The sequence below is a fragment of the Nematolebias whitei genome, chromosome 5 (genome assembly GCF_014905685.2).
Source record: "Nematolebias whitei isolate Nwh7 chromosome 5, NemWhi1, whole genome shotgun sequence".
Lineage (NCBI taxonomy): Eukaryota > Metazoa > Chordata > Actinopteri > Cyprinodontiformes > Rivulidae > Nematolebias > Nematolebias whitei.
The window spans coordinates 13,149,814-13,174,449 of record NC_056502.1 but is presented as its reverse complement, the minus strand read 5'-3'; the positions used below and the strand labels follow the sequence as shown (position 1 = coordinate 13,174,449).

Here is a 24,636-nt window from a genome sequence, read left to right as displayed (position 1 = left end):
GCAGGCCAAATTGACAAAGACCATGCAGAATAATGTAGTATTTTAATTCCACAGCAGAGAAAGGTATGTAGTCTCTGTAAGTAGGTCTAGGGGAAAAATATCAGTATTGGTATCAGTTATCGACCAAATAAGTTTGAACATATTGGCAAATCGGATATCGTCCACAAATCCAATATTGTGCATCCCTAATTTAAAGGGTTTTGCATGTTTTTTCTCGACATTTTTCCAGCTGGTTATACTTGTGATTTTAAAAAGGATGTATTGTCACTACTAAACGGCAAGAAATTGCAGCCTCTCACTGACTCATGGGTGGCATCATTGTTGTCTTGATACAAATGTTGTACTTTTTTCCCTATTTAACATGCTTTAAATGTTTTCCCCCAAAGAATTATAATTTTCTGCTATAATTCTTTGACTTTTTTCAATTTGTGCTAGTTGTGATAAGAGAGATGATCAAATTTCCATCATTTTAGTCCATTTGTGAACCTTGCGTTTCATATACTAGAGGGGAGATAAAGGGACTGGGAGGAAAAAGTTAGAGAGGTCAGACTGAGATGGTTTGGACATGTCCAGAGGAGGGACAGTGGGTATATTGGTAGAAGGATGTTAGAAATGCAGCTGCCAGGAAAAAGACAGAGGAGATATATGGATGCAGTTAGAGAGGACATGGAGGTAGTTGGAGTGAGGACAGAGGATGCAGAGGACAAAGTGAGGTGGAGGAGGATGATTTGCTGTGGAGACCACTGAAGAGGGAACATCTGAAAGATGTTTTATAAATGCAAACCAGTCGATTGCTTAGTAATACTTTTTGTGGCCTTCAAGGAAATAATAAAAAAAACCTCTTAAAATACTTACCTTATTACTGCAAATAAATTGTGGTATTTTTTCACCATTCATTTTCTCTGATTTAAGGGAAATTTATTGAAATTGAAGCTAATGTTTTTAATTTCAATTATTTTCAAAAGAATAGTCAGCAATTAAAAAAAAAAAAAACAAGAAAAAGGACGTGAGACTGTATTTTCAGTAGGTTTGAAAAGTTACGACACATAAATTAATAAATTTATGTATGTATTCTTTATTTATTTGAGGTGTTTTTGAGTGGTGACATCATTTACAAACCAGCACCTGTTCAGTAAAATCTGTGCTTGCAAATTGAAGATGCAACCTTGCATTTCCTCGGTGCACTATCTCACTGGCCACCACTGTTTGCTGAATTGTTTGGTAGGAAAATAGCCTGCTTAAATATGCATTAGGAATATTTCCTCTCGGATTAGGTAGTCGTAACAGAGGAGACGTATTAGGCCTCATCTGGAGATGGCCAGCACAAGATGGATGCATACTAATGACTACTCTCCCTGTTCATCTGGCCCCTTCCCTTGTTCTGGTGTTCTGTACCGCATTTGCTCTCCTTCACCATCTGTTAGTATATTTTCATCCTTTTTATCTCTGCTCTCTCTAGCACGCATGTGCGTGCCGTGCACAAACAAACACACCTCTGTCACCTAATTCTTGTCTTCTTTTTTCTCCATCTAGACAACCTAAAGGGGCGACAGCTTCTTCACACAACCTACAAAATGTTTATGACGGCAGCAGGTGTGGAGGGTAAGAGTTTCTGTCCTGAACAGAGACACGCGTGTTTCATTGAAACACACACACACACACACACACTCACGATGACAAAGAGCCTCCTACTCTGCTGCAGCATCTTCTACCTAAATCTACACTTCAAGAGAAGAGATATTATCAAGTTTGTTAGACTTTGAGATGGAACTATTGCTAACAGACGTGCTGCACTTAGTGTTCAGTGAAGCGTGTTCTTACTGATGAACCCCCCCCACCCAATCTCCCATCACTCTTCTCATCCTGTTCTCCCTGCTTTATTTCAACTCCTTATCACATTTTTCTTTCCTCGCTTGCTTGTCCCCGCTCCAAATCCCTTCTCGATTCTTCTGCCTTTTCTAAATTCCCTTCTCACCTTCTCCTCCCGTCTCTCTCAAGCCTCCTTTTGTGAGCTCTACTTTCGTTTCTCACTTCTTTTGTCCCCATTTCTCTCTTTTCTTAATTCTCTTTCATTATCATCTTTCTGTCTCTTTGTTTTATTCCCATGTTTCATCTGGTCCCCCCCCCCCCCCCCCCCCGTCCCCCCCGATGCCTGCTCACCTATCTTCCCAATCCTTGCCTTCCTTCCTACTTTCTCCTGTCTTTCCCCATTTCTTCTCTCCCACTCATTTTTCTCTTTCTCCTCTTGGCAGTGTTCAGCCTGTTGTTCCATTGTGTCTACTGGGGTCTGTATGCCAGAGATGGAGTTGGCAATTTCAGCCTGAAAATTCTCGGTGAGTTCCTCCCGAACCGGTCACTGGCTGAATGACTGACACCGGCTCTGCATTGGAAAATCACGCTCTGCTCGGGCAGATTGGATTAGTGAACGATGATAGATGTATGTGAGCCTGAAGAAATGAAATGGCTGGTTTGATGGGCGGAGGCAGGATCATGCATGACTTGCGTGACTCTGTGTGAATGTGAGTGTGTGTTTGGGTGGAGAGGGGCTGTACAATATGTGTATGCTGACCTGATTTTATTGTTCCCCTCTGATTTTTCAGATTCGGAAACCACAACCTAATTACCCCTTCTGTCTTCTGTTTCTTTTTTCCCTGCCTCTCTCTCAACCTCTCTGTCTGTCTCCAGGGAAATTACTGTTCTCAGTCAGTTTCTTGGTGTTCCTCCTGATGCTCATTTTGTTGGGCAAAGGTTTCACTGTCACCAGGTGCTTTATTTTATTTCCATGCATGCGTTTGTTTTATGCATCTGTTCCCTTGCTCATATTCTGTCTTTTCATACATGCCTGTCACAATCTGTGGGTGTTTTGGTGTCACATGATGTGACAATACCATGTGTCAATCAAAACATCTGTGCTGAATCTATAGTGTGAAGTAAAATAAGGATGCAACATATCAATGTGGCTGTTTTGTGCCCTTTGCTTGTTTTGTGGGGTTTTGAGAGTGGAATTATTTGGGTTTGTTGTTTCTCTGGCAAGGCTTACTGGTCATTTGTTTGGGACTGGCAGCTAGACTGCACAATGGATTATTTATGAGAGCCTGTTTTTCTTTTTCACTGGAACATCAGCAGTTATCAATCCTACACCTGACTGGGGAAAAAATAAATAAAAAATTGCTCTCCAGGCTCAGCTGTCACTCGCCGTGCCAGTTCTCAAAATCTAGTTTCATTTTGTAAACTGGAGAAAACATGCCATGTTCCCTTCACATTATTTTCAGATTCAGTTTTATGTTAGAAAAAAAGACGCACAGTTAAACTATTACACTTTCCCAAACAATAAAACCTTGAAATGTATTCTGCAGTTTTGAGTTTTGGTTGTGTTGAGTTATTGTCACAGCTGAGGTTGAAGATTTTAACTCACTTTCCAGTTGAATCTCTAAAAAACAGACTAAGCTTAAACCTGAACAAGATTTTAATATGTTTTAACTTTAGGATTGCATCTAGGTTTAGATGTAAACTGAAAACTACATGAACAGCAAGCTAAATGTGTTTTACCTGATTTAGATTACAGCTAGAAAAAAAACTATTAAATTATATGTATTATTTGAATAAGTTCATGTAGGGGTAAGTTGTGGATGTAATGCTGGAATTCTAACATTTGATAACTGTTGCAAACAAAATGCATGAATTTCCTTCATTGCTTTGTTCATGATTCTGCTGCTCTGTTATGTTTAGTAGCTATCTGCTTGAGCTTGAATGAATAATTTTGTGTTTGTGTACATCTTTATCTCTTTCTGTGCATTTGAGTTTATAGGTGTGTGTTTGTTTCTTATCTTCCGTCAACACGTGTTCAACCTCTGACCTTTCTGCTTTGTCCCTGTGTGTCAGGGCGAGGATCAGCCACAGCGGGTCTGTTAAATTAAGCATCTACATGACGATCTACACAATTACCTACGTCATCCTCTTCATCTACGAAGCAGAGGTACTGAATATAGTCAACACTGCAGCTGAACCACTGAATTATAATAACTTGATACTGTTCTTTTATGAAATGTAACTAATGAAATGAAATAATTGTTCCTAATGATGCTGTTTGATAGAGTTGGTCTGTAAATTATCATCCTTTAATTGTGAGCTTAAAATTTAGAATATTGTAATAAATACATGCAGATTTAAAAAAGCACAAGACTTAATGTTTCTAATTTTGTTTTCCATATGGCAAAAACAAGAGATCTGTCTGAGAGAATAAAAATGGTATGATCTAAAAAATTTAAAAAAAAAATCTCAATTCCATATTTTAAAAGGAAGCTCCAAAGGAAACTCCTGCCTCAACAACTCCTAACAGCGTTCCGGCTCAGTTCAGTTAAATTAATTTTATTTATGTAGAGCCAAATTACAACAGAGGTCATCTCGGGGCAATTTGCAGAGAAAAGTAAACAAGTTAATTAAAGTTGAATTAAATGCAGTCTAATTTAACCTGCAATGCTTTCAGCATGTGAAGCTGGGAAGTAACTTTGTGAGCAGCGTGTAAACCACAAAAACCACACAGGACTTCAGGCTGAAATGGAATTATCTGGAATGCTGCTTTCAGTTTGTGATAATGCCAAAACAAATAGAAGTCCACAGAGAAAGGCCAGGGAGAACAAATCTACTGAAGGATAGCTGCAATAAGGCAGGGCTTATGTTTTATTTAAATCTCGGTCTTTCTGGCAGAATCTTCTGATGCAGAAAACCACAACATGACCTCCTGTGAATGAAGTGAAATCAGTTTGTTTATAGGCAATAAAACTGAACCCACAAGGACAAGAACGCTCTTCCTTCAATAAAACAGATGGAGCTTTTATACTGCTCCGCTACAGACACGGTGGTGCTAAAAAATAATACAAATGAAAATGATAATGAGGATAATTAACAGGGAGCAACTAAAACAAGTTATTTTAGAGCAAGGTTGAGTGAGGGCGATTTGAAGTATTTAAAACCTCCCTATTTTAAGTAGTCCTACAAAGTTAAAACTACTTGTCTGTGAGTTTTGAAGAGGGGCAGGAAATTACAGATAAAAACATTTCTACACTCGAATGTGCCATTTTCTGCTTCGGTTCATTTCTTTGTCAACATTCTTTTTATTTTCTGTCTTTCTAAATCATTATCGTAAAAAGTTCTCGTTTATTTTTGTTCTAAATTTTGACTTTTCTAAATCGTCGCCAAGTCTTGAAACCCGAGTTTCATCAACAGAACTGTAAATTTGTTGTGTGGTTTTTATCGCTCCAACTTGACCTCATTTCCTGTGATGGAAAATATTTATCTCGGACTGAGTAAAGTCTGGCTGTCTGTTTCTGGCCAGTTATGAGATGTCCAGCAGAATCACTTGGAATAATCACTTTTCAGTCAGGAAAGTGCTGTTCATGAATCACTGTCAGCCTGAAAGCTTTTAGATCCAGACAAGTGTTGATTAACAAATAAAGCTCTAAAGACTAAACTGTACTTAATTAATCATTAGTGTGTGTCCATAGAAGATGTTAAACATATTGGAAATTAGCATAATGTGGTATTGTGAGTTTGTTGACCTTTTATTTAGGTTAATTTTTGTGCCCACTGTGCCACATGACTGGAAACTCTGAAGCTTAACTTCACTCATCAAAATAATTTTGAATATTAATGATTTAGAAAATGTATATTACATTTTTGGTAAGTGCTTGTCACTATTGATTGATATTTTTTCATTCAACCTTTATTTATACAGGCTAGTCTCATTGAGCCACGAGGACTCATCTACAGGACCTGTTCCAGACAGAACATATAAAGTGCAGACAACAATAACAGTAAACTGCAGTAAAAATGCAGTTAAAATAAAAGTAGAGTTATAAAACAAAAAATCAGGGTGCCATAAAACAAGTTCATACCACATGAAGATATTTGCTTTGATGTTTCTATTGACATTATCAAATGTTTAAAACCCCTTAAAGAAATCAAGGTGGACAACTTCAGTTCCTGTTGCAGGAGCTGAGTAGGAAAAGGCCTTTTTGCTAAGTTCAGTCCACACTGCAGGTAATGACGGCCTGAAAATGCACGCTGTAACTGCACTGATGACGTGACATGTGGGAGGAGATATAAGAAGGTAGCAGACCAAGGAGGGATTTGTAGATGAAAATAAACCAGTGTGAGAGCCTACGTGTAGATAATGATGACCAACTGACCAATGAGTATAGAGTGCAGTGATGGGTACGGTAGTTACAACCAGTTATGAATCTTGCTGCGCCATGGTAGACAGGTTCCAACATCTGCAAGCAGCTGGCAGGGGCATTCATGCAAAGATTAATCAGATATCCATAGGGCACTCAGAAAGACCAGTGCCACATACTTTGAAAGTGTGAGTCCTGGCATGTAAATAAGTCCTAGTCATGTAGAAATTTTTATAAAACGGGTAGGAATAGGATTTGCTCCAATTTTTATAGTGTTTTTTTTGTTCCTTTACTCAGGCCCCAGTTCTCTTGAAGCAAGTTTTCTGATTTAACTGCTCTCAGCAGAGTAGCTCCACTCATGTTAAAGCTCTCTTTGGCTTTTAAAATAATCTCATAACTATTCATGAAAGAATGAGCTCCATGGTTGTGCGTAGGCAGTAATGGCTTTTTCTGTCAAGCAACTCATTACATTGACTTACTGCTAATTATAAAAATGTATCAACTTCAATGTAAAAATGTATATATATTCCTTGGGGTTCAAAGATTGGGATTATGAAAAAAAAAACCTGTATATATTCCCAATCACAAATAAAACAGAATAGATGCATGTTCAACTTTAGATCAGTGGTTTCTACTGTAAGTCTGACTGGAAAGCTGGATGGCACTAATCAGCCTACTGGAGACCTTCACTCATTAACTAGACTGTTTTTTTTTTGTAATGTTCTGTATGTGGGATGGAAACTCGCTTCACCACCTATGTTGTTGAGCACACGAGCTCCTGAATTAATAATGCTCTCTGGAGTCTTAAGAAGCACATACAGTAGATCTCTGAAGAGTGCAGAGGCTTCTGCACAGTCAGATGTAAAGCCGCTGCTTTTGGAAAACAGCGGATTACAGCCTTTGAATACAGGCTGGTAATGATCCTAGAAGAGAAGAGTGTTGTGGAACTGTCTGTGCTATTTTTACCATTGAAGCACGCAACCATCTCTCACAGTCTGTGGTTCTGATGTGGTATGATTTATCAGCCTCTTGTCCTCTTAGAGCTGCTGTTACAGAGGTTGAAACTCAGGGGAACTCCTAAAATAATCAGAACTAGGTTACAAGTGGAACTGAAATAGAGACTTTCAAAGTGTTCCTGGTACTCGGGCTGCAGTTTGGACTCTATCGGGCTCTGCTTGGCTGGGTTGTGTTCCAAGAAGCTCCCCGCTGAGCTTTCAACACTTTGCATTATGTAGTGAGAGTAACGCGGTACGGCCCGTGCTATTTGGTCACAGCATTACGAAATGCAATCCCCGTGTCTGTGCATGCCCAACACACACCCACAAAGTTGTGAGCACACATGCCGGTGACCTAGATGTGGAGAAGTGTCAATGTCAAAGACAAAGAGAATGAAACAAGCTGGGCTTTTTGGCTCGGTCTCCGCAGTGAATCAGCTGAACCATGAGCAATCTGTCTTTGGAAATAAGACACAGGCTACAACTAGATGTCAAGCCAAAAACCTTTTTAATGTTTTTTCTCTCTCCTCTGCGTAAAACTTTTTTTTTGTTTTAATACACCTCATGTTTCTGTGCCAGTTTTTTGACCCAGGTGAAGTGCTTTACGTCTACGAGAGCCCTGCTGGCTACGGCCTGATGGCCCTGCAGCTGGTCGCCTACGTGTGGTTTTGCTATGCCGTGCTGATCTCCCTGAAACACTACCCTGAGAAGCAGCCCTTCTACGTCCCTTTCTTTACCACATACACATTATGGTGAGACCTCAGCAGCTTGGCCCCACTCGGTCATCGCTGCAGCAGTAACACCTGAACTGCAGGAGTAAACGAAATGCACATTTTCTTACTTGTTTAAATAATTTATTTTGCTCTGTAACCACCATGTACCCAATCCATGTTCTCTACTTCAGTTAGATATATTTACTTGAGTGATACCCAGAGGAAAATACCTATTTTTATATATTTATATGCACTATGTGTTTTTTCTCTGTTCAACAATAGAAAACCCTCTTGAACACATTTCTTAGTTTCCAGCCCTTTATTCCTAATGTTCAATAGTGGAGGCTTGAATTGAAGGGTACATTTCAAATATCGCTGCATTTTCCTTCCATCATTATCTCTGTGCTTTACATCTTCTACTCTTCCTGCTCTCCGTCTCTCACCATATTCATCAAACAATATTCTCATCAGTTCATTCTTTGTGCTTTTGTGTCATTGTTATCCTGAATCTGCTCTTTTCTTCCTCAGGTTTTTTGCAGTGCCCGTCATGGCTCTGATCGCCAACTTTGCGATTCCTCGTTGGGCTCGAGAGAAGATCGTCAATGGCATTCAGCTCGGCATCCACCTTTACGCTCACATCGTCTTCCTTGTTGGTACCACACGCAAGTGTTCAAACATGCCGCACACAGCTGTGACGTTCGCATTATTCAAGACTTGTTATCACAGTCAATTGTACATTATTCATGATTTATGAATCCTCAATGCATCATTTTGAACGTCTCCACGCATCATTATCCATCACTTTTTAACCTTCAGCACGTTGCTCTTTAGGCCATTCTGTTCATTCAAATATTGCTTCATGGTTGAACTCACAGCACGCCTTGCCTCTTTTTACCAGGACTTTATTTTATTTGATTTTGATCATGCATATAATGTTTTTTTAACTACTTAATTTGTGTCTTAGGTCATTACAAGACCATCAGCAGCCAACAAGAATTTCCCGTATCATGTTCGAACATCTCAGATTGGGATTCTCTTGTCCAGTCCAAAAGGAGGTGAAGGAGGAGAAAGGTTTCCCCATCATGCTTATGGAAACAGCTCCTTCCTTGGAGACTCTCAACCCAACTTCACTGAACTCTTCTCCATCCAGTCAGTAAGTCTACATGTAATGTGTGCAAAGAAAGGTCCAGAAGCAAATTGTATGCTAAGCCACAAGTATTAAATTCCCATCATTTTATTGCACTTATGTTATTTGAAATAGGTGTACTTATTTTCTGATGCTGTTATAAGTGCATGTCACTGTGTCAAACCTAGCTTGAAATGAACTCTTTATCTTCTCTGACAGACACACCTCAGATTAGGAATATTCACGTAGCAGTGGAGTTTGTAAGAGAGCGTGTTTTTAATGATTGTTGCTCGGCAGAAACTTGAGTCTCCTTCAGGGGGTGACGCTTGAACGATGCACTACAAAATGTAACAGCCCTGGTATTAAAACACCCGAGTGAAATTAAGTAACGTTTAAATAGGAACTCTGACTCAACCAAATTAAGATGTCTGCTGTGTTTAACTGTTTTGCTTGGGCACCTTTTGATTCTGTAGGTGTTGCCTTTTCAGCTATTAGCTGTTCTGAAGTAATTTAGCATGAAGGAGAAAACCAGATGTTTTGCACAAAAGTGAAAATAAGACAAAAAACTGTTTTACAAGGGCAGCATCTTTAAAGCAACGTGTCTAAAAGGCAATGAAGCGTAATCGGTCTGATTGATTTGAACACAAACACATGTAATGCCGCATGATGGATGATCTGTAGCTTCTAGAGGGCTACATAACTGGGAGAATTGGAAAAGTGTCTCTTTGGGCAGTAAATGGCTCACTTTCTGTGCCAGAAAAGGTTTTATCTCATCCATTGCCATGAATAATGGTAAATACCAACTCATCCATTTGTCTGCATTAGCACTGGAGGTGCTTTTTATTGACCACAATCAGTGACTACAGGGCAGATCATCGGTTTAACTCATGTCCACATTTCTGGTTCAAGTGTCATTTATAAAGATCGCGTGAATTTTAAAAAATCTGATTGTTTTCGGCTCATAACTTCTTTTTGTGAGCATGCATATTTATTTTTATGAATCCTGTGCATTACTGTAAAAAGAAAGTGGTGAAATAGGTTAAACTTTTTTTTAAGGACCCAGTGAAGACGGTGGAGGAGACAGTGGCTCGCAAAGGGCAAGATGTGCCAAGGAACAGTGAGCAGAAGATTATCACCACCGCAGCAGATTTGACCTTGACATTGCCCCCACCTCTGCCTCCGATACCCCCACGCCCAGCATCACGCTCACCCTCAATGCCACCTCGGCTCCCTTCCTTCACGGAGTATTTCAGCATGCAGAGCGGCGGCGGAGCGGGCTTTGGAACGAAGGCGTGAGATGGATGGAAAGAAAAAACGATGGCAGAAAGGTGAAGACATAAAGACAGCGGCGAGAATTTGGGTAAACCGTGAAAATGCAGTCGGTACAAATCAAGGTATCAAAAAGGTAACTCAAAAAAGACAAATTAGAGGGACAGAAAAGAGATGTCACTGGAAATATATCCCTAAATGGTCCATTTTACATGTGAATGGAAATGCTTAAAATGAAGAGATGAGGGGATATAGGTGAGACACAAATGCTGAGCTTTCAAAAGAATAAAGCAATAAATATTTGATGTTGACCAGTTGAAGGTACACAGGGAGAGAGATGACAAAGTGGATGTAGTCAGAGCAATAGAACGATGGCTGTGCACAATGTGGAAATGAACAAAATTCTTGAAATCTTTTCATTCAAAAATTCATGAGGTTTTGACAGTGTGCCTGCAAAACCTTGTAAATAGCTAAAACTGAGCATCAATTCTATATAGGTTTATTTCGAAAAGAATAATTTTTTTATTTTTTATTTTATTTCTCATTACATTCTAGTTGATGCTGCGAGCACAGAAAAATCTCATGCCAATATGTATAAAATTCATCTATGGACATTTTTTAAATGTTTGACACATTTTGATAAAGTTTAGATATATTTATGGTGTATGGAGTTTGTTGGGTTCATTTCTATACTTGTATGCCTTCAGTGCAGCTGGTTATTCCGGATTGATAAGCTGATGTGTTAACTGTAAAACTGTCACTTTTATCGTGGGCACCTTCTAGTACAGTACCTGTAAAACATGCATGTTTGTATCGTATTTTCTGTCCAAAAGCACTGCTGTATGTACCAGTACTCCATGTGACCAACACATTTTTGCTTATTGTGTGTATTATAACTTCAGATTTGTAAATACATACAGTAGGATTCGGTATATTTTTTTATTTCTGTTAATTATTCCAATTAAAGCTGTCTCGCTGCTGTTTGAAACCCATATAAAGCAGGTTTATAAACTATTGTTTTTAGCTAAATTTTCACTAAAGTGCAGAATATGCCTGTTGAAACTTGTCACATCTGTTGGTGTGGACGTTGGTGAATGTACTGATGCAATACAGCACAAGGACCGGTGATTCTGAAGTTACTCTAGTACTATGTAGGTTTTTTTATTTAATACTTTTGCCTCCATCGACAGCACATTAATGATCCATGAGCAGAAGGCTGCTTCACGGGTACAGTACAAGTATCTTCATCCTCACATCTGTCCTGTACCTGAAACCTGATTGTTTTGTTTGCTTTTTACACCTCACTGTAATTTGGCAAAAACCTTAACAAATATCCCCAATTTTGTACTGAGCTATGAGATAAAAACTTTAAAGTCTTGTAAATGAACTGTGAAAAGAGCAACACAACTGTACATTTTGTCTGTCCTGCATGGAGCACTTTAATGTTCCTGGTCTGTTTATTTGTGATGTCAGCCTTTGAGACTCAGATGTAAATACAAACTGAAGATGTCGCCAATTTTCCAGACTTTAGAGGGAAACGATTAATGCTTTGTTCAAATTGTTAAAATTTACTGAACACACATGGTTTTCTCTTGACTTAGAAGAATAACCCACAGATTTGTCCGTGGAAGTCTTGCCGTCATGTTGAGACTGTGGTGCGTAATGTGTAACGGTGTAGTCAGAGGTGTGAATTAGTCTGTGGAGAACGATACTTGAGTTTAAGAGTACTAATCGTTATTTTTGATTACATGTCCGATTTGTGTTTGGCATGTCTGACATTTCAGCTGTTGCCATGACTCGACAGGCTTTATTGATAAAGAATCACTGCTTCAGCCTTGTGTGAACTGATGTTTAATTACAGGAAAGACACAATGACTAGAGGAGGGAACTCAATGAAATTAGATTATGTATGCATGACAGAAAAGAGCACAGCTTTAAGGAGACTCAGAGCGATTTGGTTACGAGCACATCACTAAAGCACCATTCAAATGCATTTTAATGGTGTCAAATAAATCTAAATACGCTGTACATATACTCTTTTTGCCAAAATGAATAATAAAATATGGTTTTATTTAAGGTGTTGTCTGGTTATTTACATCCTAATTCAATTTTCAATTCAGTTTATTCACATAACACCAAGTCACAACAGAAGCTGCCTCAGGTCACTGTACAAAAACATACACTTACATTATAAAAGCCAATTAGTAAAAGTTCTCTATCTAAGGACGCAGCAGATTGTGTTGAATCTTCGCTTTGTTACAGTCTCCCATTCTGAGCAAGCACAAAGACAACAGTGGAAAGGAAAAACTCCCTCAGGTTATTAACATTTTTTTACATTAGAACTGGAGGCCAAATTAATGCAAACTAGAAAAAGTGAACGGCTACAAAGTTTATTCCTAAGATGCTCAGGTCTAAAAACCACAGTCTCTGCCTTGTCTGAGTTTAAAAGCAGAAAATTAAGGGTCATCTAGGTTTTTATGTCTAAGATTTGCTTGTAATCTAAGTAACTGATTGGATTCATAGAGTTTCATAGACAAATATAACAGTCAGCATAAGCAATGAAAGTTTATCCCATGCTGTTTAATACGTTACCTAATGTAAGCATATACTTTACTTTATATATAAAGTAAAGAGTATTTGTCCAGGTACTGAACCCTGAGGAACTCCATGACTAACTTTAGTGTATGAAGAATATTCACAATTTACATTTACAAACTGGAATCCATCATATAAATATGATTTAAACCAATTTAGAGCCGTTCCTGTAATGCCAATATCATATTCAAGTCTCTTTTATAGAATATTATGATCAACGTATCAAATGCAGCACTGAGGTCTAACAGGACCAGCGTAGACACCTGTCCATTGTCAGAGACCATGAGAATATCATTGGTAACTTTCATCAGTGCTCCAAAGTTCATGCTCAATAATCCAGGTACTAGTCCAACAATGTCAGTCATCTGAACAGTTTCTTTATTTTTGCTGAGACGTTTCGTCCTTCATCCAAAGGACTTCTTCAGTCCGAGGAGCCACAAATAAACTGGAGTCCCACAACCACCGCACTTCCATAGTGGAAAAATAACCTGCTGGTAATAAGGTTTCTGTGGCTCGCCCTCGTCAACTCCTCTGAGGCAGCCTTGCCAAAATGGTTCAAAACACCAAAGTTCATGCTCAGTAAGCCAGGTACAAACGTTCGGTCAGGTCCTTTGGATGAAGGGCGAAACGTCTCAGTAAAAATAAAATAAAATAAAAACAAACATCCAGATGACCTGACATTTCACCAGTGCTGTTTCTGTGCTATGATCTCAATCCTGACTGAAACTCATCAGATTTGTTCACACCACTGATTTGCAATTATTTTTTCAAGCATTTTTGAAGATGAATGTTAGACTAGATATAAATCTATAATTGGCCAGAATCTGAATCAAGGCGTCTTAATTAAGGTATATCTACAGCAACCTTGAAGTGCTGTGGTACATAATTTATTGCAGCAAATTAAACACATACAAAATGGAGATATTAATTAGGGGAGATACCTCTTTAAACAGTCTGGAATGGATCCTGTGTTGATTGAGGTCATTTTCCAGTTGGGGCAAAGGCACAAGTCCAGAAGTGGTAAATCTAATACTTTTAAATCATTTATTTAGTTTGTTTTTATTATTAATGGTCTGCTAAAGTACAACACTCTGGGGATCGTCTCTCCAGCCTGCTCTTTCAGGTCCTGGCAGGCCTTACTGGTCTAGTCATTGCCAGTATTTCAGTTCAGTTCCTTCCAACCATATAAAGTACGCATAAATTATGTACTTGCAGGTAAATTATATATTTTTGCTATAGGGTGTAAAATATCCATCCATTATGTTTTATCCGCTTCTTCGTTTTTGGGTCGCGGGGGTCATGGTGCCCATGTCCAGCCATCACTGTGCAAGAGGCGCGGTACACCCTGGACAGGTCGCAAGTCCCTCCCAGGGTGGTGTAAAATATCTCTTTTATGTTTTTATACAAGTTTCATGGTTATTTTAAGGAAAGTAATCAATGTGCAAGGAAATATACATATTATAACGCACGTCTATAGAAAAACCTATTGTACTTCAAGATAATAGAGCGTTTTATGTACGGGCCGTAGTTTAGAAGGAACAGGTATAATTAATAATGCTGACGAGCTGTTGGGAGTGTTATTATGGTCTGCACCTGTGCTCCCACACTGACTTGTTCTTTACACTCCAAATTTAAAATGAGCATGTTAAAAAATAGGGTGTAGTGACAAGAATGTTTAAGCACAAGAATTATTTTATAATTTATCGTGCAACTTTTTATTCCATTACCTTCTGTCGGCGTTCCAAGTCAGAGGGCAGATTTAGATATTTAGTTTCTAGACTGGAGGCGGTATTAGTGCTTTGAGTAGCACTTCTCTACCGTTTTTATCATTTCAGTCCTCTTGTGCTCGAGGACTTTTCATCTTCCACTAAATTTGCCAACCTTGTGTTTGGAAGTACGAACTGACCCGAAGTCTGTCCTTGTGGCTGCATGACACGACTAAAAAGCGACAATTAAACCAGATTTCTGTCAAATGAGCTCCGTTTTCAAATTGTTCCTATTCAAGTTTCTGTCAAACAAAACAACATTTGAATGAATTTCAAACTGAGTTTAGTCAAGAAAGCATCACCACCAGACCATGTCCAAATTCAAGTGTTTATGGGCAATAAACCAACTTTTTGCATCAGGACCAAACTTGCAAAATGCTGTTCTGTACGTTTGTTAAAAACAAGAAGTGTCAAACTTCCTGATAGGTTCTTTATCAGTTGTTTTTCACCTCGCCATGATGCTTGTAAGCTTAACGTGTCGTGGACCAGGAATTAAAACCAACTAACGAGCTAAAAATGCAATTTTCGTAACTCAAAAAACTGCTAAATGTTTTTTTCCTTCAGTCTCAAAAAAGCTTTTATTATTAAAAAATCCCTTAGTTGCACATCGATCTTTTGAAACAGACAAAAATCACAAGACTTGGCTCAGACACATTTCCCGTCTTATTTTCTTAACTCAAACACAAACATATTTTGGAAGGCATGGGAGCTACTACTGGTCATAAGTTATTGGATTACTGTTTATTTATAATAGTAAATGTAAAAAAAGGTCAGACGTTTTTATTAGAAACAACCCAGCAAGTCACAATAAGATATTTTCTAGTTACATTATGGAAAATGTGAGCGCAAGCCTCCGCTGCTGCCGGTTTTACCATCAATCTCACTCTGAAGAAATGTTTTTTCACCATTCAACATTAATAAATCCAGCACGATGATGATATCATTTAGGGTTTGCAGCTAACTCGTTAGCCTTCTCATCTCTGTAGCCTCGGAGCAGCTGGTTAATGAGAGTCAGTTCGTTCTCCTTTTTGGCAGGAAAAAGTGGTGGGAAGGGGTTGCCTTTATACTCCAGCACGGCCATCTTGGCTCTGTCCAGGTTCTCTCTGTTAGGAATGCGCACCATCCGCGTGTAGTTATTCGAGTGGTTTTGAAAGCGAGGCGCGAGGACTTTAAAAAGCTTTGGTACGAGGTCCTTTTCCTGGAGGGAGGAAGAAGCGAGTAAACATCAAATCAGCTGTTTTGCATTCGCTCGGCTCGTAACTTCAGAGAGCTGAGAGGAGCTGCAGACACGTACCGTGAGCCAAAAACTGGCCATTTTCATCGCCTTCTCATCAGTGTCTCCCTTCTTGGCGTAGTCGATCAACTGGAAAAGAGGAAAAACGCATCTACTGTCAGAAGCACTTTAAAATCAGAGCGAGCTGCACAGTTAACTAGTTCTATGTAAAAATATTCAGCGAGTACAGACTTTTTTTGAAGGGGGGGGGGGGGGGACACAGTACAGTAGTTTTCACACATCAAGCAACACTAGAACATTCAGATGAGGATTTAGTCTAATGACCAACACTGGGAGTCTGTGCGGTGTAAATATTTATAAGACCGACTCATCAAAAATAAATAAATGCAACAAAACGGAGAGAACATCTAATTAAAGATGAGGAATCACACATGAGGAACAGATTCTTTGTTACCAGTAGTCAAACAAAGACGTGCACTCACATTTTTTCCATGATTCATTTATACAGTTTTTCTTTAAATAATACTCTCTATGTCACCGATCTACATACACTAATGCTAAACAGGCCAAGCAAAAGTAGCTTTGAAATTATTTTTATGAAAGTAAAAGTCAGGAGGCGCCTCGGTTCCTAACTTGTAGCTTCCGAGTTCTCACTAAACTCAGATCAATTTGAACCTGGTTGTTGCTCTTTGATTATCAATCATTATTATTGCTGAAGGACAAAAATGGACAATAATGGGGCGGCAGTGGCTGAGTGGTTAGAGCAGTCGTCCTTCAGTGGGAGAGTTGGGGGTTCGATTCCACCAGTTGTCACATGCTGAAGTGTCCCTGGGCAAGACACTGAACCCCTCATTGCCTCCGATGTGTCCCATCAGTGTGTATTTGTGAGTAAATCTCCCATCAGTCATAAATAATTTTAATGAAACTTGTAGAAAGTAATAATTGGATGTGCATCTACAATTGATTCATGTTTGGAGTCATTCAAATCAAGATGGCTGCCACAGCCAACTTAGAAAATACATTTTTTTTCTAAAATTAGTTTTACAAACATTAACCTAAGATTTGGTGGTAGTAGCTGAGAGTGATCCTACATAAGATCGAGGTTTAAAATTCTGCCCTTCGAGTCAAGTCTGTCTGTTAGCAAAACATCTCAAAAACCACTCAACAGACTTTACTGAAACTTGACCTGTACAGTTCAAGATGGCTGCCACAGACAACTGACCTTAGAATACACGAAAATGGCTGTAACTACGGCAATTTTACAGGAGCAAAGCTGAGATTCATCCATAATACATACTCCAAGTGCAACTCACTGCACAAGAAATTTGCTTAAGTTTTTAGCATCAACTGTTACAGTCAACCCTGTTTTGTCTGTTAGCAAAATATAATGAACAACTGGTCAAATTCCAGTGAAACTCAAAGCCAGTTGTAGCTGTTCACCTACAACTGATAAACTTCTGGACTCAATCAAAACTCGAGATGGCTGCCACAGCTAACTGACATTAGCAAGACAAACATGGCCACACTTCAATCAGTTTTAGGTTAAATTGAAGTGGTAGTAGTGGAGAGTCTTTCAGAACACGGTGGGGCTCATAATGCTAATTTCCACCCACAGACGCAGCTCGTGGGTCGTCTTCAGGCAGATTAAGAAGGAACTTCACAGTGAGGAGAATCGCAGCAGGTTTCACAAGGAGGAGAACCAAGTTCTGATCGCTTGACCAGAACCTTGAAGTGATGGAGGCGTGTTTCCTCTGACTGGGGGGGGGTCTCCCTGTAGTCTCAGAACAGCTGAGCACAAGTGGGCCACGTTAAAACTCCAGAGCTCAGAATTTGTACCGAACTCTCTTCTGTGAATTCCTGTGCATTTGGCACCTTAAATTGTGTCTGGCATGTTAAATGTATGAAACAGCAGCCTCATGTGTGGTTTTGTTGGTGGATGGATGAAATGGATCAAGTGGGGGAAATTAGCCAAGGCGTCTTATCTTAAATTTGGGTGACTCCATATGTTGAAGAGCTTCAGATGTATAGACAATGATTACTTACTGAAAGTTTCCCTAAAATCTGTCCAGTGATTCATGAGATATTTTGCTAACAGACCAACTGTGCTGACTTTTAACACTTCCAAGTTTTAAGCAAACATGCGTCAAGTGAAGAGCTCAGAGTAGGATGATACTAAGCTACAACAATAAGGATGATACTAAGCTACAACAATAATATACACACTATATATATATATATATATATATATATATATATATATATATACACACATACATATATATATATATATATATTAATCTTGTTAAATTGACTGTGTTAGGGCCATTTTTGCATTGAAGTGGCCATCTTGAATTGGGCTAACTAAATTTCATAATTTAGACTTTCTGGGAGATTCATCAAAATTCAATTAGTGGCTTATGAGATATTTTACTAACAGACAGGGTTGACATATAGTTTAAACAAAGCGTAAAACATGAGAGACTAATTGTCAGAATTCAAGAGGCGCTACAGGAGACCTCAAGTTTACCTTTTCGGCGTAGAACTGGACTTCGTCGGCTCGGCCCGTCGTGGTTTCTATCCTCTCGTGTCGGACGAGTCCGGTCAGAATGTTCCGCAGCATGTTGAGCCGGGACTCTGGGCCCAGACCCATCCTGCGGGCCATCCGGCCGTGAGAGATCAGCAGCTGCAGCGTGAGGCGCATCTTGTCCGGTCACTTCAGCGGGTACAGTCCGAGAAAAACAACCGGGCAGCCGAAAACTAACGAACACTTAACCGAAGGATCTGTTTAAACGACCTTTTTTTACAAGGAAAATACAGCAGGCGACGTAATTATAGAACTGTTATGCTAGCGTCAACTTTCCTATTTGACATTGACAGTGTCCTTATCAAATATGTCCGACCTGGTCATGAAACTAGCAAACAATAGTTCCGCTAACGCCAGAAGCAAAAAAAATCGCGAAACCCAATCGTAAAAATAAATCAATGAATACTACTACTACTAATAATAAATATAATAATAATAATAATAATAATAATAATAATAATAATAATAATAATAATTGAAATAGCAATAAATACATTTATTCATATAAGTTCTTATTTTTTAGTGCACTGTTGAGGGTATTTGCTTATTCTTTTATGGTTTGCTTTATATATTATTAGCCCATTTAATTATTTAGGTAGCCAATTTATGTTTATTAAATATTTTTTCGTCTTTATTATTATATTATCATCATTATGTCTAACAAAACTGCCAGTTTTACCTGAACAAAAGGATGAAACTGCTGTAGCAGAAAAGGGTTAGACAATCTTAAGTAGGTCTCCCTTTCTGTAAGAGACAAGTCAAGTTTAAAATAGGAGGGAATGCAACAAAATATTCATGCTGATGTATTTTTATTTCAACATGAGCTGTGAGAATAAGTCTGGGCCATAAAAACAAAACAAAGCAAACAATCCATCAGCATTTTTTTTTTTTTTTTCTGCACAGCAGAACCTCAGGAAACAAAACCCTGAAGCTCTTTATTACACTCAGCTCAGAGCCTTTAGAGTCAATATGCTTTTGGACTCATATTCGGCTTTTATTGCTTGATTTTTCTTTTTTCCCCCTTCATTTTTTATTTTATACAAAAAAAAAAAAAAAAGAAAAAAAAGAAAGACACTCCATCATACTTATTTTTGTAATCATACAAATTCACATGTTAAGATTCTGTTGATTGGTAGAACTCAAGTGCAGGCCGGACTTGAAGAACTCAGGATTAAATGAAGAATATATATATTTTAATAAATGAAATAACAACAGCTGACATGCAGCAAATTTACATAATCGCTGGAATGACACGGAGGAAGACAGAACCAGAACGTCATACAGGACAATGCGCAGACACGGGGAACATATGCAGCAAAAGCCCAGAATACCTTGTATAATGTTTGACCTTGATTTGTGACCTTGAACTTCAAGCTGGGCTGATGAAAAGTACTTGTGATATTATGTGTAATGAGGATGCATATGCACATGAAGTTTGGTTAAACTATCTTGAGTGAATCGGAAGTTATAGGTGGAAAAAGAGAAAGTTTACAGACATACTGGCAGACATAGGGAGGATGCCTTTCAACAGGCTTATAATAAAAAGTAGTTATGGCACTATAAATTTCTATAATTAAAGTATCAGCGTGCGTGATTAAGTAAACTGTAAAGTATGAATGAAATAATTATATATAAAACAAATACATGTAAATGATAAAGTATTCTTTCAGCACTCACTGGAGCTCATGGTGTTGCCCCATCCAGAGACTTTGCACGTGGTTCCAGCAGGAGCACAGCCACTGGGCAGAGCCACAGGCTGCACGGACTGGTTGAGGGTGCTCAGCATGATCAGCATGATCTCATTGTCAATGGTGTAGGAGTCGTAGTTATTGTGGCGGATCACTTGAGAGGAGCTGATGAGGTGATGAGGTGACCCCACCTCACTGAACAACTATCGGCCAATCTCTTTGCATTTTAGCCAAGGTTCTAGAAAAACTGATGAACTCTCAAATCAAAAATTACCTGGACTCATTTAACATCTTACCTCCACATCAATCTGGTTTCAGGAAGCAACACAGCACAACGACTGCTTCACTGAAGGTTCTTAATGACATCGTTCAAGCACTGGATGCTAAGGATTATTGTGCTGCACTTTTGCACTTTTTTGCACAAAGGGATGCTTTTTTTCAAATAGGAAATTGGTCCCAGCAGTTCTTCCTCCGATTTTATCCTCAAATGGTGTCCCCATTGAGTTTGTTGATTCCTATAAATATGTGGGTATCTTGGTCGACTCACATCTCTCTTTTAAGCTTCGAGTGGAAAACTTGGTAAAGCAACTGAAAGTTAAACTGGGTTTCTTTTTCAGAAACAGATCCTGTCTAACCCTGAATGCTAGGAAACGCCTTGTATCTGTAACTTTCCTTCCCTCCATTGATTATGGTGACATTATTTACATGAACGCTCCTACAAGAACCCTGCAGATGTTGGATTTCGTCTATTACGGTGCACTAAGATTCATAACTGGCTGTGATTATCGTACCCACCACTGCACCCAGTATTCACTGGTTAACTGGACATCATTAACTTCACACAGACTCTCCCACTGGTACATTTTCATCTTTAAATCACTTCTTGGTCTGCTGCCTTCATACATCTCCTCCTACATGTCTCTGCGTGAGTGCAGCTACAACGTGCGCTCTCAGGACATTATTACCTGCAGTGTTCCCTCAATGAGGACTGAACTAGGCAAAAGGACCTTCTCCTACTCCGCTCCTGTTTCCTGGAATATCTTACAAAAAGATCTGAAGCTCTTGACCATGACCTCTCTAAGTGGCTTTAAGAATCTGTTGGACTCCTGGCAGGGACCAATGCAGACATGTTCCTGTTTTTAGTTTTCTACATTCGCCTTAGAATGTAGCTGTTTTTTTGTGACCTCTTTATTTTAGCCATCTTATTTGTTTAAAAAAAAAAACCTCGAGTATGACTTTTTATAACTGTTTATTGTTGTTGCTGTTGTCCATTGTTGTCATCTTTCTTTGTTGAAATCAGGTCTCTCTTGTAAATGAGTCCTCCAGGCTCAATGGGATTTACCTGTCTAAATAAAGGTTGGATGAATGATGACCTGCTCAGATCCCTCAGTGATCTGGATGTTGTGCTTTCCAAGAAACAAAGCAGCTAGAAACAGTCAAAAAACAGAGATTTTGTGCACCTCACACACCTCATGTCTGCTGAGTCATCCTGTTGCTGAGAGGACTTTACCTGCAGCTCTGGTTTTTATACGAAGGTATTTATTAGCTTTTCTGCTGTCACCATCTTCCATTATCTTTGACCTGTCAGAATCCTAAATTAAACAGTGTAGAATGTTGGAAAAATAAATAGTTACATACTGAAGGGTTGCCTTCAGGAATTCAAATGATTTATAAGCTAATTAATTGTAATTATAAAAAACAGATCCTGGTTTTCTTTTTTGCCTGTGAATGCATTTCCCTTCACATCTTTGCTGCAATACATTACAAATCAAATAACACCTGATGTGTAACAAGACGTTCAGCATATCCTGTTCATCATCACTGACATAATCGCTGCTCAGCAGATGGTCGGTTTCACAACTCAGTTGCTGAATATAGCTAACCAAAGCATAGGCCTTTACTAGTCATCTAACTTGGGCTTCTTTTAGGTCAAGGTCATTTATACATTGAACATAAAATGTGATACAATCAGCCAGGACACACTCAGTCAACAAAACGTGACTAATATGATAACTAATGATAACTGGTACTGACTGTAGGAAACCAGTGGCAAACTTTTTGTCATCAAAGGTTCTAATAGAGGGGCAGCACGGTGGCGCAGTTGGTAGAGCTGCTGCCTCTCAGTGAGCTGGTTGCCCCAGTCAAATCCTAGTCGGAGGCCTTTCTGGGTGAGTTTGCGTGTTCTCTCCGTGCATGCATGGATTTTCTCCGGGTACTCTGGTTCCCTCCCACCAACCAAAAACATGCATGTTAGTCTGATTGGTAACTCTAAATTATCTCTAGGTGTGAGTGAGAGAGTGAATGGTTGTTTGTCTCGTCTGTCTTTATGTGTCCCTGTGATGAACTGGAGACCTTTTCGGGGTGTCCCCCCCCCCTTCCCCACCACCCCCCCCCCCCCCCCCCTCAACCACCATCTACACACAAACACACAAAACAAAACAAAAAACAAGCAATGTAATTATTGATTTTTCAGGGAGCAGTTTTTAAGATCCATCCATCCATCAAAGTTCATGCTCAATACTCCAGGTAAAAAAATCCAACAAAGTTCAGTCAGGTCCTCTGGACAGTTTCATTTTTTGTTGTTGAAATGTTTCGTCTTTCATCCAAAGGACTTCATCAGTCCGAGGAGCCGCAACAAACTCAGTTTCACAAGCAACACTCACATAGTGAGCCAACCAGTTTGATGACGATAAGATGATTTCTGGAGTCCGCCCTCTCCCTCCTCTGAGGCAGCCTCACATTTGTGATTAGAGTGAGATTGATGGGGATCTTATCGCATCTTATGCCACAGTGTCAAAAGGTTTTTAGTGTTAAATGTCCCAAATTAACAATTTAGTTTAATATTAATATAAACATAATATGTTTTGATTTTAAAACATTGCAAAGGAGCAGTGCATCATCCAACAGGGACAAAATATTCCTGATTTAGAAGTAAAATCCACAAAGACTTCCTCTTTGCAAACAATATTTTATTATTAGTCAACACAGAAGAAAATGGGGTTTGATGTTAAGATTTTTATTGATTTGTGGAAATCTGGTGTCACATTGTTCTGCACAAACCAAGAGCTATCAGATCAGATAGACTGACAGAAGAACTGCAGCAGTGTTGGATGGCTGAAGAAGGATCTGGTTTAATAAGAGGCCATGGTGCGGGCCAGCCAGTCGCTGAAGATGCAGACCTGAAAACAAAGAAAGAATGTGTTTTAGTACGATAGTCTCCAATATATATGATATAAAATACTGTTTTTGTTGCTAAAATATTGAGAATATTTTTTACCTTGGCGTAGACACCGGGGTTGTCCTTCTGAGCACATCCATAGCCCCAGGACACAACACCCTGCAGCTCACCGTTGCACACAACAGGGCCACCAGAGTCACCCTGACACCAAAGACAAACAAATTATTTTAATAATATTTACAATTGAGAAATAATTTGTGATCTTCTGCATTTGCAAATTAAATTTGCTTGCAGTCTCTAAAGATTTGATTTGTTCCATACCTGGCAGGAGTCCTTGCCTCCCTCCAGGTATCCAGCACAGAACATGGAGTCAGTGATCATTCCAGGATAGGAGTTGTTACAGTCCCTGTCAGACAGGATGGGGATTTCCAGGCACTGCAGCTTGTTCTTGTCAGCAGCTGTAACATGTCATAAAAGTATGAATGAAATAAGTATGTACAAAACAAATACATGTAAATGATAAAGTATTCTTTCAGCACTCACTGGAGCTCATGGTGTTGCCCCATCCAGAGACTTTGCACATGGTGCCAGCAGGAGCACAGCCACTGGGCAGAGCCACAGGCTGCACGTACTGGTTGAGAGTGGCGGGCTTGCTCAGCTTGATCAACATGATGTCATTGTCAATGGTGTAGGAGTCGTAGTTAGGATGGCGGATGACTTGGGAGGAGCTGATGACCTGCTCGGTTCCCTCATTGATCTGGATGTTGTGCTCTCCGAGACGCACTTCAATGCGGCTGAAACAGATGAAACACATAAAAGTGAGCAACGCAGTAAATCAAACCTGCAGACATATAGAGGAACGTTGCGTTTTGTACACTTACGACTTGTAGCAGTGAGCGGCGGACACAATCCAGTTCTCGTTGACCAGAGATCCACCACAGAAGTGGTAACCAGCGTTCAGAGACACCTGATGGGGTTGAGAGTAGGGCTGGCACTCGTACCCTCCGACGATCTTGTCGTCGTCCAAAGCAACTGAAAACACACAGGAAAAACATTTAGTGTTAAATGAGAGCTTTATAACTTGGACTAATTCAATACAAATAAAAAGAGTTGCTTACAAGCAGCTCCGATGAGCAGAACAAACACCAGAGACCTCATGGTTGCTGAGTGATCCTGTTGATGAGAGAACTTTACCTGCAGCCTTGATTTTTATAGGAAAGTAGTTCTTATTTTTTTCTGCCAAAGTCACCTCCTACTGTTATCTCTGACCAATCAGAATCCTGGATTAGACAGTCTCGAATGTTGGAAAAACAAA

At 39.3% G+C, this 24,636-nt stretch overlaps 3 protein-coding genes across 3 annotated transcripts in view; 1 reads left to right on the top strand and 2 right to left on the bottom strand.

Moving 5' to 3' along the window:
- Positions 1–10,962, top strand: part of tmem145 (transmembrane protein 145) — a 46,486-nt gene extending 35,524 nt beyond the window's left edge. Inside the window, exons 8-15 of the mRNA XM_037676175.1 lie at positions 1,534–1,602; positions 2,253–2,333; positions 2,686–2,764; positions 3,883–3,976; positions 7,748–7,920; positions 8,410–8,530; positions 8,846–9,034; positions 10,064–10,962. Of these exons, the coding sequence (XP_037532103.1) occupies positions 1,534–1,602; positions 2,253–2,333; positions 2,686–2,764; positions 3,883–3,976; positions 7,748–7,920; positions 8,410–8,530; positions 8,846–9,034; positions 10,064–10,303 (1,046 nt within the window). The 3' untranslated portion in view covers positions 10,304–10,962. The remainder of the gene's footprint in view (positions 1–1,533; positions 1,603–2,252; positions 2,334–2,685; positions 2,765–3,882; positions 3,977–7,747; positions 7,921–8,409; positions 8,531–8,845; positions 9,035–10,063) is intronic.
- A 4,225-nt stretch (positions 10,963–15,187) lies between these two features.
- mrpl17 (mitochondrial ribosomal protein L17) lies at positions 15,188–18,758 on the bottom strand. Its single transcript, XM_037676858.1, has 3 exons — positions 18,399–18,758; positions 15,932–16,000; positions 15,188–15,835 (listed from the first exon to the last, which is right to left on the bottom strand). The coding sequence occupies exons 1-3, from the start codon at positions 18,570–18,572 to the stop codon at positions 15,578–15,580; spliced, it is 501 nt and encodes a 166-aa protein (XP_037532786.1). The 5' UTR covers positions 18,573–18,758; the 3' UTR covers positions 15,188–15,577.
- A 4,380-nt stretch (positions 18,759–23,138) lies between these two features.
- Positions 23,139–24,513, bottom strand: LOC119409304 (trypsin-2). The gene is made up of 6 exons (XM_037676174.1): positions 24,440–24,513; positions 24,203–24,353; positions 23,865–24,115; positions 23,643–23,779; positions 23,421–23,522; positions 23,139–23,322 (listed from the first exon to the last, which is right to left on the bottom strand). Exons 1-6 carry the CDS (start codon positions 24,477–24,479, stop codon positions 23,275–23,277), a joined length of 729 nt encoding a protein of 242 aa, XP_037532102.1. The 5' UTR covers positions 24,480–24,513; the 3' UTR covers positions 23,139–23,274.
- Positions 24,514–24,636: the final 123 nt, after the last annotated feature.

Excerpts from the sequence above, each read along its gene's own strand:
- mrpl17 (XM_037676858.1), bottom strand. The coding sequence starts at position 18,572 with ATGCGCCTCACGCTGCAGCTGCTGATCTCTCACGGCCGGATGGCCCGC. Across the intron at positions 16,001-18,398 it reads TCCAGTTCTACGCCGAAAAG|TTGATCGACTACGCCAAGAA; the intron begins GTAAACTTGAGG and ends CCTCTTTTCCAG. Across the intron at positions 15,836-15,931 it reads TGGCCAGTTTTTGGCTCACG|GAAAAGGACCTCGTACCAAA; the intron begins GTACGTGTCTGC and ends TCCTCCCTCCAG.
- LOC119409304 (XM_037676174.1), bottom strand. The coding sequence starts at position 24,479 with ATGAGGTCTCTGGTGTTTGTTCTGCTCATCGGAGCTGCTT. Across the intron at positions 24,354-24,439 it reads TCTGCTCATCGGAGCTGCTT|TTGCTTTGGACGACGACAAG; the intron begins GTAAGCAACTCT and ends GTGTGTTTTCAG. Across the intron at positions 24,116-24,202 it reads GCCGCTCACTGCTACAAGTC|CCGCATTGAAGTGCGTCTCG; the intron begins GTAAGTGTACAA and ends CATCTGTTTCAG.